The following is an 11,890-nucleotide window of genomic DNA, read 5'->3' as shown; positions in this document are numbered from 1 at the left end:
ATATACCAACGTCTAAATTCGCAATACTTGCCAGGGCTGCATTGCTTGCTCACAGTTGCTATAAATTATGTATAGTTAAATAAACGACACACTTTGCTAAATATGCTTTAGCGTTCATTAGATTACTTACCTATTAATATTAACAAAACATACACTTGATTCCATATGTCGATATTATTGCAAGTCGGTTGTCTATCGATATTGTGCTTAACGTTAAGATATCGAAAGCACACAACGGCGCGCTGTTCAAACTTACAATGGGATGCAAAGGACACCAACAGTATGATCGAATTTTTGCACGTGTCTTTTATCAGAGATTATAACGCATTTGATGAATTGCGAGCCACAATAAAACACTCTCAGCTTTGGCTTAACTACAATTAAAAAGTTTATTTGATTGCGTGCAGACACAATTGTTTTTTCTGCTGTAATCTGTGTTTTTATCTAAATGCAAATAAAGATGGCAGAGTTTTCGTGTGTGTGTGTGAATGTGTGTAGGTGTGTACTATGTATTATAATATGTTTACGTATGTATGTATAGGTATAAAATGCAAGATAAAAATCTTTATAACAAAAGCAAAACAAACAAAAAACAATTCAACGATTCGTATTTTACACAAATGTGAGAGAGTATAATGATGCTGCTGCCCTATCTGATTCTGAGCTCTAGTGTAGGATATATGGTATTTATAAGTATTATATAATCGTATTGTATTGTATGCATAGATAAGAAATGGGCTATGATATAAATTCACGCACTGCGCTCCAGTTCTGAGATGAGCTCGCTCGTAAATTATATAGACAGGCCAAGCAAGGTGTTAAGATCAGGCCAGGTAAACTATTTCACATATCTCACACTGAGAACGAGATGAATGGATAGCGATAATGATGTTGATGCTGATAATGATCATGATAATGAAGAGACACTAAGTCTTAGATACACTTTACATAAAATCCTAAGCATAATTTTTTTTAATTTTTGTTGTTATTGTTATCTTTATCAAAAAAGTTGCTCGTGGACACGCTCAGACTTTGGTGTGTTTAAAGCCCATCTAAATTGTAATGCTGTCTGCAGCCGGGTCAGGTCAGCAGGAGCATTTGTTCTTCGCCTCTGCGCCCGCTTCGCCGGCAGTGCTCAGATTGAATTTCTCCTCATCATTTGCATCGGCAGCTATCAGTTTGTCATTGATGAGTATCTAAAGGGAATAGCAGAGGATTAGTTGAATGTACTTTACTTAGATATGGGGATTATCTACTTACTTTATTCACCAAGGCACGTGCGGCTTCGTCGATGTTGATGTTCTCTTTGGCGGAGGTCTCAAACCAGCCGGCAAAGCCATTCTCCCGCACATATTCATCCATTCGCTCCGGCTGCGTCACAATGCCCTGTTTCTCCTGATCGCACTGTTGAATAGATTTAGTTGTATAAATTATTAATTATTCAGTTGCTATAAATAGGCGCCCTTATAAAATTGTGCACCATTTGCAATTATAAATTGTTTGGGTTTATATATCAAATTGTTATACTATTATTACTAACTTTTTATCTAAAATATTATTTTGTCGAGGACTAGAAAGAATTAAATTTGATATTTATAACTAATAGAATTTTGTAATTTTGATTTTGAGTAAACTTAAATTATGTTTGTATTTCGGTAACAAAACAATCGTTGAATAACATAAAATATGCAATTGGAAAACATTTTGTAAAACAATTTTATTCATATTTTTTTTCTATTATTATATATTCCATTCTATCCTGCATATTTTAAATCTCACTTTGAATAGCTGAGAATGATCTATGAACAATTGTCTTAAATTCTCAGCAATATTGTTTCCCAAGCGAAGATTGTATATTTAAGAGTGGATACACAAAATTAAAAAGTTTGTTACATAATACTAACTATTCTATTAGATACTCAAGACATCAGAAATCCTAATTTAGTATACTTAAATGTTGTTAGACGAGAAGAGTCTAACAATCATTTCTAGAGAAATTTTCTTAATTTATCCATTTATTATTATTATAGTAGTAATATCACAACTGACAATGAAGTCTGCAATCTTGTTAGTAAACTGTTGGGAGTACTCACTTTATTGGCCAGCAATATGCAGGGTATGGGACTGCCGTCGGGCAGCTGCACCTTGGAGTCCAGATCCTCCTTCCACTTGCTGACACAATCAAAAGTGCCGCTGCGCGTCACATCGAAGACAATGAAGGCACCGACCGCCTCCTTGTAGTAGACACGGGTCATGTTGCCGAAGCGCTCTTGGCCAGCGATATCCCAGAGCTGCAGTCGCACTATCGTATTGGCATCCCAGTGCAGCACCTTGAGGGCAAAATCAACGCCAATGGTGGCACGATAGTTCTGGCTAAAGAACTGATGCACATAGCGCTTGATGAACGATGTTTTGCCCGTGCCCAGCTCACCGATGACTAGAATCTTGTAGAGATGTTCGCGCTTCTCGCTGCTGGGCGCCATGATGGTCTGTAAAAAACCAAAAAGGTGAACAAAGATTGCGATTGAGTTAAACAGTTGTCAACAGTTGAATGACACACACACACACCCACCCACATCACCCACATCTAGAGAGGGGAAGGGGAAGGGAAAGGGGGACTTAAATGCTACAATAGACGAGGGCAAACGCAACACTTTTGCGGCTTCAGCTGCAGCTGCAAACTGCGATTTAGTGGCGACACTTTACCGGTTCCATTTCCTGTGCCATGGTCAAATCACCAAAGGCCGGCATAGGTTTGCCCACCTTCTTCTCCTCCTGCTCCTCCGCTGCCGCCTCCTCGTCGTCTGAGCGTGAATCGTCCTCGTTGTAATCACTCGCAACCGATTGATATCGCAACGTTTCACGCCTTCCCTCGATGCTGTCGTGATCACTCAATGCAAACTGCTGCTGGGCAAAGCTCAGGCGACGCAAACTGGAATCGCTCGTCTCCTCGTTCGAGCTGGGCTGCTGTGAGGCGGCAGCTGCGAGCGCCGCTTCGTAGGCGTCCGCTGCGGGACCGCGCACAGCGCTGCCAACGGCAAAGCGCACCTGAGGTGCTGTGCTGTGTGGACTGTGAGGCGAAGGCGAGCGCGCGATGTGTTGACCCGCACTCTCGGCTAGGGAAACGTTGTCTGTGCTGCGGCTGGACTCCTCGACGTCGCTGAGACTGACCACAACGATTGTGGAGCTGGGTGGCTGTGGCGGTGGCGGAGGTGGATATGTGGGTGGCAGTGGCTCTGGGCTTGGAGGCGTCGCTGGCGACGTCACTGGCTGCGCTGGGCTGGCCGTTGTTGGGCCGTCGAAAGAAGTTAGGGGTCTAAAGAGTCGATGTCCGCGTTGCTGCTGCTGCTGCTGCTGTTGCATCAATTCGTGGCGACTCTGCTTGCGCACTGCTCCGCTGCTCGCTGACGACTGAATGTTGGCACGACTTGGCTTCGCCGGTGCTCGCTCACGCGGCGGCGTATCTCGCTTGCTCTCGGTGATAACGATTTTCTCCTCCAAGAGAGGCAGTGTGTGTTGTTGTTGTAGTTGTTGCTGTTGCTGTTGTGCTGCGGTCTGCGCTGCTTTGAGCTTCTTCTTGGCAACTGGCTCTTTGGACACCTTGGCCACAATTAGCTTTGTGGTGCGACTGTTGCCAGTTGTGGATTGTGTCGCAGTCGCAGTCGTTGTCGTTGTTGTGCTTGTTGCTTTGTCGCCTCCAGTTGCAACAGCAATTGTTGTCGCTGTTGCTGCTGCTGTCGTTGGTGTCAGGTAATCCGTTGTCGTCTCGCTGACTGCGCCTCTGCTTTGGCTCTGGCTTTTGCTTTTGCTCTTCGGTTTGCCTTTGACCGTCTCCACTTTCTTGCCACTTATGGTTATCTGCAGCGTGCTGCTGCTGGGCGATGGCAATGTGTTGCCTCCCCCTCCTGCTCCACTTAAACTTCCACTCACACCTCCTCCTAATCTCTCTCTGCTGCTGCTTCTCACACTAATGTCATCGCTGGTCGCTATGCTGTGTGGACGCACTTTGCTTTTCTTCAGACTGCCGAGCAGCAAACGCCGTGTCAAACTCTTCTTTTTCTGACCCGCCTTGATGCCGCCGTCGGTGCTTATGTCCCCAATGCTGGTCACGTCCTCTGCTCCGCTAGCAACCGGTTGTTGCTCCTGCTCCTTCTTGGGCGTCTTTGACTTGGACAGACTGCGAAAGGCGGCCGAGAAGCGGGAACGTGTCTTGACCTTTGACTGCGTTGCCTCCAGTTCATCCGCTGTCGATGCACCAGCTTCTGTGGCAGTTGCTTCCTCTGCTCCAGCTTCCGATCTCACTGCCTTGGCTGCTGCATCAGCTCCTGCTTTGCCTTTAACTGCTGCTGTTGCTTCCGCTTCTGATGTTGCCTCTTTCGCTTTACTCGCTTTGCTTTTGCCTTTTTTTGGTTCCGCGTTTGGCATATTTCGCGGGCGGCAGGGAAGGGATGAGGGACTATAACTAAATCGTATCCAGGTCTAATCCTGGCCCCGTCTTTTGAGTCTCGAGGTGACCGAAACGCGCGCTGAACAAACGCGCACTGAAATGCTCAAATCTTCACGCTTGGGTTTATATCAATTTTTGCGCCACGCCTCAGGCCACACGCCTCCCCCGCACCCCCACTGCGGTTGAGCCCCAAAATGGTTTTCAATTACAATACACACACAATTTTTGCAAAACGCAGTTTGGGTCGCTTACCAACACTGTCCGCGCTGCACTTGCGAAATATTGTTGCATTGAGCGTCGTGAGACAACTGCTCTGAGATCCAAAGTGGAATGTGGCCAAAGCAACGCTTATCAATCGTTTTAACTGATCTTGGACATGAGTATAAAGCTTTTGCTTGATACCAAATACAAACGAAAAAAGATTACTTGCCAGACAATTGTCATTAGGCTCAAGGGCGTCGCAATTGCAACTGCAATTGATCAGCGTTGACATCGTCATCAATTGCAGCCCAATGAGGCGCGACATCTGGGGCTGGACATCATCATCGTAGTGTTGATGTTGATGTTGCTATTGGCTATGCTTGACCTGTGCCTGCAATTGGCTCCAGTTTTAATGCCACTCACATTGGCTTCCAAACCCATTGAGGCAGCAAAAATGCATGACACGCACTTCGCTGGCTTCCTTCGAGTGACGAGGATTTGCGCCAGCTAGAGTCAAAGAATCATCATTTACATATGGGTGTTGTGGGTGCTTAACTCGCTGACTGACTGACAGACCAACCGACGGACTGTTTAAGTGGTTGAATACACTGAGAGAAATAGTCAGTGTCATTTGAAAGACATACAAAAACTGGCAATTGATCAAAGAACTACTTTTAGTTGCAGCGATTAATTGAGATTCAAATAAATCGAATGCAATAATATTTCTATTTATTTCCACTATGCTCTGACCATAAATTAAAAACAGTTCAAGTATGTGAAATAAAATCTATAATTTTCAGGTCTAGATTTAAATGTATTCCATTTCCCACCCTTATTTGTTGTACTTAAATTCTTGTACTTAAATTTTTGTTCTTAAATTATGACTTGTATTACTATAAAAAAATGGACTTTTTCTTATTTAAGACCATTTGCTTTCTCTCTGTGTCGTTAACTATTGTCTCGTTTGTCTTTACCTAGTGCCAAACCAAAAGTCACACAAAGTCAAGATAGAATTACGTTTATTACAAAACGTGGTAAGCCACAATAAAGACATATCGCCTACGAGTATATAAAATTACACACACACACACACAACACAAAACAACACACTACTTGGTATGTAAATGGGTTACGGGGATTCGCTTGGGGCATGCGGAAGTCCCATCTGAGCTCTGATGTCATGTCAATGTCTCTCATGTCTCACGTAACCCACGACTGATAAGATCAATTTTAAGAGTAATCGAACCACAACACAATTCTACTTTTAAATAGAATACAACAACTCAAACAGATCTATGACAGTCGCTGCGGTTCTCAGTTCTCAACTGATCAGATTGTTTATCACTGTGATTTTAGTTCACAATTAATAGTAAACCACATTGAAGAATGCATTATCTAGTTTTTTACATCATACAACTTGTCACCTCATTTTACCTATAATTAATATAATCATTGGAATTAAGTTTCACACAAAGTTTTCTACATTTTAGTGGCAAATATTTAGTTAAACTTTTAAGTTTTTCAATGTTTTCATTAGATAAATATAAATCTTCACAAATCGAAATAGTCAAAATAAAAAATTAAATTTCATTGCGTGTAATTATTTAAAGGTATTCATTATTGTACTAATTTCATTATTTTAATATTCTCCATCCGTTTGCTGTTGCTTGCTTCCAATCATTTACTAACCTTTCATAACAACTCTGAATATTTCCTATCAACAACGTGAAAAGCCTTTAAACACTTAAACTAATCCCCACAAAGCACATTCACAACGGATTGAAAAGCGCTTTAAAGACGTTTTTGAGGACACCGCGTCTGACCAGAATGCCATAAAAGCGAAAACATTAGAAATTCACTTTCGACGAAACCAGAAAGTCTTTTGTGCCGCAAATGTTTGCACGCAATCAACAAAAGCGGAGCGAGATAAACATGGAGAATGGGAGGGAGTAAAGCAGTCAGCAGGAAGCCCGGGCAAAGGATACTTAGCAGCAAGGGGCATGCAAGGAATTCCACTCTTAAGCGTTGCAATTACCAACCGACCTCAATCCTAAACAAAAGCCACACGGATCCACATGGGGCGTTGATGTGTATCGCATTAGGGAGGCAAAAGAACGAATGTGGCATTAGAAATAAGTTTACAGAGTTCTTAGTGCACTAGACGTAACAATAAACAAACTTTGCAATCTCTTGGTTTAAACGTATTTCTGTTTTTCGGTTTTCCCCACAACTGTTCCACATTGCTCTCTCTTGCCAAACTGCACTTTGATTGCTTTGTTTTGCATGCACGTTCGTTGCACGCCAGCCACGTGCCTTTTGGCGCCTCTGGGCGTCAGAAGGTAACAATCAAAGGGGCGTGGTCTTGCAACAATGAATTTGCACAAACAATTTGTAATACGCCCCACACAAATTGCAAAGCAAAACGTGCGAGTTGAGGCCCGAAAAATCTATTTTCTAAAATGGCGCCCATGAAAGTATGCAACACTTTGGCAGCAAACTGAGACAGCCCGCAAAAGTATGCAATACTTTTTTGCACGTTTCAAGTGAACTTTTCGCTTCATGCAGATTACGAGAGAAATATTTACAGATATGAAATTTAATTTGTTGAATAATAGAATCTATAACGAATTAAATGCAAATATTAAAATATTAAATAAATTAATAAGAAACTGAATATTTAAAGCCCTTAAAGCTTTGCATAAATTAATTTGAAATTCAAATTTTATTAATATTCATACTGAAGAAGCGTGACAACAGACAATTTCGCATAAATTCATATGAAAGCGCAACTAAATACAATTTCGCTAACTTTTTAATAGAAATTTAAGATTTAAAAATAACATTAAGCACAAAATATTTTGATTTTGGCCAGAATTTTAAATTAATTATTAAGTAAACGCGTGAATATATTTATATTTATGTAAACTCAATTTCGAATTCACGACAACAATTCTAATTAACAAGAATATTCAATCTTTCAATCTGTGAAAATTGTGTAAAATCTTTATCTACATATATGGTATGAATAAATCACAAGTTCTGGTTGACAAAACATATAGATCTGTAACTCAAAACTCGCAGATTGTCTGCGACCTTTAAGTTGATACGCAGATAGCATCAGCCAGATACTCGGTATCTTATCCAAGCAGCTATCAAATGCGCATTGTTAATACATTTATTATGCATAAACTATTCAGAGTGAAACGTAGCCGAGATACTTCGAAAACGTGACCTTGCCAAGGGGTGGTGAAGAGGGGGCGAAAACGAGGATTTATTAAGTTAAGATCGTAATAATGATATTTGTAAGCAGCTGGTGGCAGCTTTGCGTGATGATTATAGAAATGGAAGTGCATTTCATTTGATTGTTAGCTAGTTTCGGTTTATCAACTGCAGCTCACAAGTCACAATGTAATCGCCAACTAAATATAAAACGCAACAACAACAACAACAGCACAAAGTGCATTGGCATGAGGGCGACGATGCGAACCGAGAGATTAAGTAAGAGAGAAAGAGAAATGTCCAAATGGGAAGATTGAAAATACTTGTAAATAAAATGTATTCATACGCTCACGATTACTCAATGAATTGTGAACACTCAACTATCGCTTGTATATGTCATATATAATATAAAGTTATCTTATCTCTAACTTGGCAATGTCGAGTCATAGCTTCGCAGTGATTAGATTGTCCTTAGCCAGTCGGAATTTGTGCAGTGTGCATCTATACCTGGTCTATGATTCACATAGTTGGCAATTTTAATTGCTCGCTTTAATTAAGCTATGGCTTCGCTGTGGGGTTCTTCAGTGTCCCACACACACAGAGAGACTTTCGCTTTTCCACCACATAATTGACCCCAAAACGTGACGTGAAACGTTGTGAAAACGGTAGCAAAGTGGCCATTGAGGCGGCGACTCGGACCATGTTCGTTCCCATAATAACAAAGCATATCTAACTAGCAATCGTTTAAGTATCGGAACACACCCACCCACGCACACTCTCACACACACAGACGTCGCACACCCAGTCAACCACAATGAGACGACAACTTGACAAACAGCCAGCGAGCAAACTCTTGCCCCCTGCTTACTATATGTTATATCCGAAAGCATATCGAGAGTGAAATTCCATTCGCCATAGCACGTGGTCTCGTTGAAGGTCTGTCTGTCCGTCTGTCTGTCCCCATGTCTGCCTTTATGGCCTATAGTTTATATCGTTGTGTTTATAAGGTCTGGGTCTCGAATGGGAAATTGGATTTCATTTCCTCTTAAATGACTCTGATACTGCTGCAAATTCCATAAATATTCTTTTAAGTATGACATAAGCTACCATAAGATTGAATAAACTCAATATAAACTAGAAAGCAAGAGTGCACATGTGGGGTATAAACGACTGCTTAATACGCTGTAAATTACATGTGTTGAATCGTTAAATTTGTTTATATTACAGTCAAATTTAACTTATGTTCTCGAATTTCTTAAGAAATTTATTATCTAATTTCCATCTTCGTTATACCCTTTAAATAGTTGCATAGTACTTAAACATTCCAATACTTATTGGTTTTTCCTATCGGGTTTTTTTTTGTCGCCAGCTATTAAATGCAACTAAATGCTACTTCACCATAATTTCAATTATTTTACATTGCATTTTTTGCAGCTGTTCCATTTCCACATTTCCCTTATATGAGGTTCAGCTCATTTGTTGAGCTTCAACAAGCTTTTTCAGGTTTTGACCGTGACTTAAAAGTAAAAAACTGTTACCCAACCGTGTTTCGAAGACTTAGTAACAAAACAATAATAACAACAAACTTGTAACAATGACAATAATTGTATCTGATGAGGGCAGGTTTAGCCCTTTAGTTATTGGGGCAACAACGACCACAGGCAAAGTATGGTTAAGTAAAAGACGAGGAGGAAATGGAATTGTTTGACGCAGCAATTCGCGTTTTATTGCTAAACTTGGTTTATACGCGTATATTGTTTTGATGTTTTTTGCTGTTTACACAACATTAACATTCAGCGAGGGCTGTTTCATATGTTTAAATACAATAAAATTATGGAATATATGGAGCGCTTAATTTAGCGGAATTATTTATACTGTTTTTATTAAATTCGTTTAAATTTATTTCTTTTATTGAAATTAGAAAATGGCAATATGTCATCTTCGATTAAGTTTAAATTGTTATCAAAAAATGTATGTCCTTATTGATAGAATTTAAGTTCTCATAAAATTTAAAAACTTGGGAGAACAAAAGACTTGATTTTTAAATTTTCATAAAACTTTTTTTAAGACTTAAAAAAATCCAGTTTATTGAGTGATTTATCATGAAATTTTGTGAATTTTTGCCTCTATTGAATATGTTTATTGCATCTTTTTTTAATTTTAATTAAACTTTCCTTTGGTGAAAGCAGTTTCCCATATTTATATAAAAATTACTGCTTTGAACTAAAATGAAGTTGCATCAACCTACGGATCAGCCCTCGCTTGCCTTAAGCACAGATGTTTGTACATTTATATCACCCTCTCCCCCCGTGTGTGGCGTGTGTCTGTGTTTACTTAGCCGCAGTGACCTGCAGGCATACTCACCCCATTATAGAGATAGCCATTGTTGCGATTGATATCCATGGTGCGTATCGCAGGCATATCCGCTGTTTGCTGGAGCGCCTCGACGGCGCTGAGATCGATTTGTGGCTTCCGCTCTGCGTATGAAGGAGTTGCACTACGCAGCGAGTAGTGCGGTGAGGATTCGACTATCAGCTGTTCTACTTTCTCCTGCTGTTGCTGTTGACGTCGTGCTAGGAGCGGCGACTCTTTGGCGCTGAGGGTGCCCAAGGAACCGGCGTTCAACGGTTGATGCTTGTGTTCCACTGGCCACGTGTCGTTAGCTTTACAGTTAACGGTATCGTTGACTTTGCACTGACAACACAGGCAAGCACAGCTGTTCTCAATGCTACTGTCACTATTTACCGCACCAAGGTGAGTGACCGACTTGGACTTCTCCACAGACGCTAGTTGGCCGTGCTCTGCCAAAGAATCGCAAAGGTTGCGGCGTCCAGCTGAGGATGAGACAACGCTGCAGCGTATAACGCTGGTTGCCATGCAGCGAGCGAGCGCCTGGAAAGCTGGCTGGTCCTCTTGGGTGTGGGAACAGTTGTGCCTTGGGGGTGGGGATAGGGTGAGAACAGTTGATGCGTGTGTTATTGCTCTTTAGACTTTGACAAATAGTCGGGCTATTGTTGATACGTTTTTATCACACACTTCGCTTCTCTTGTCTTCTGCTTCCAGTCAAGGTCATTCGCACGCGCTTTATCTACATATGCTCACACGCATGTGTGCGTATGTGTGTGTGTATGGCTGATTGGCAAGTGTTTTGTTTAACTAATGCCAGAGCAATGTTGTTTCTTTTATTCACATTACACTCTCCTCGCGCACTTTCAGGGACAGCAACATGTGGTTGGTCGCTGCTTGTCGAAACACAATCGAAAAATGTTCTATCGCCCGTCTCTTTCGCTCTCTCTCTCACTCTCCCTCCTCTATATCGCGCTTTATTTAAACGGTAATTAAAGCGCTTGCACTTGAACCTTTGCAGCGTTGTCGCGTACTTATCACAAATTGCATTCAATTTTTATTGCAATTGGGAATTTGAGGGAAAAGGTTATCGTTTCTTTTAATGCGATTTCGAGGTTTATTGAACTCACGATTTTTGGCCAATTGCTGCACTTTTGACCAAATGTCAACAGTAAACTGGTTTTATAGAAGTGGAGCAACAAATTAAGCGACAAACTGTTTAGCATTCACTTCAACACACATACAAACACACGTATATTACATAAGGTTTTATTGTATTAATTGTTGTTATCGTTGTTGTTGCTCCTTGACGTTAATATCGTATCACGAAAATTAAATTCACACACGTACAAAGAGAGAATCACGCAAAAACAACGCTCGCTTTATTTTACATGAGCGGGAGCAATAACAAACACAAAATACACAAGCGCAACACGTCCACACGCCGTTGCATTCAATTGTGAACTGAACGAAAGCTTAAAACTGAGAGCTTTGCAGTCAGCGAAACGGTTATGCTGCCTAACCCTTAAACCGTTTGGGCAGACGCGCGCTACTTTGCACTCGAAGAGCACGAACGTTTCTCTTTCGCTTTCAAATGTGAAGCTTTTCCGATTGGTAATTGCAATTACACATTCATTAATTAAAAAGCAATAATTGTAATTGTAATTAAATACTCCA

At 41.0% G+C, this 11,890-nt stretch overlaps 1 protein-coding gene across 2 annotated transcripts; it reads right to left on the bottom strand.

Moving 5' to 3' along the window:
* Positions 1-370: 370 nt before the first annotated feature.
* LOC132789660 (ras-related protein Rab-32) lies at positions 371-11,667 on the bottom strand. Of its 2 annotated transcripts, none has more exons than XM_060797836.1 (4): positions 10,232-11,667; positions 2,094-2,489; positions 1,261-1,404; positions 371-1,196 (listed from the first exon to the last, which is right to left on the bottom strand). In XM_060797836.1, exons 1-4 carry the CDS (start codon positions 10,742-10,744, stop codon positions 1,086-1,088), a joined length of 1,164 nt encoding a protein of 387 aa, XP_060653819.1. In that variant the 5' UTR covers positions 10,745-11,667; the 3' UTR covers positions 371-1,085. The 2 variants fall into 2 exon arrangements, with proteins under 2 accessions (XP_060653819.1, XP_060653818.1); XM_060797835.1 differs by lacking the exon at positions 10,232-11,667 and adding an exon at positions 2,707-4,543.
* Positions 11,668-11,890: the final 223 nt, after the last annotated feature.

The sequence above is a fragment of the Drosophila nasuta genome, chromosome 3 (assembly GCF_023558535.2).
Source record: "Drosophila nasuta strain 15112-1781.00 chromosome 3, ASM2355853v1, whole genome shotgun sequence".
Classification (NCBI taxonomy): Eukaryota; Metazoa; Arthropoda; class Insecta; order Diptera; family Drosophilidae; genus Drosophila; species Drosophila nasuta.
Note: the sequence above shows the minus strand (reverse complement) of the source record. Positions and strands in the feature narration are given on the sequence as shown.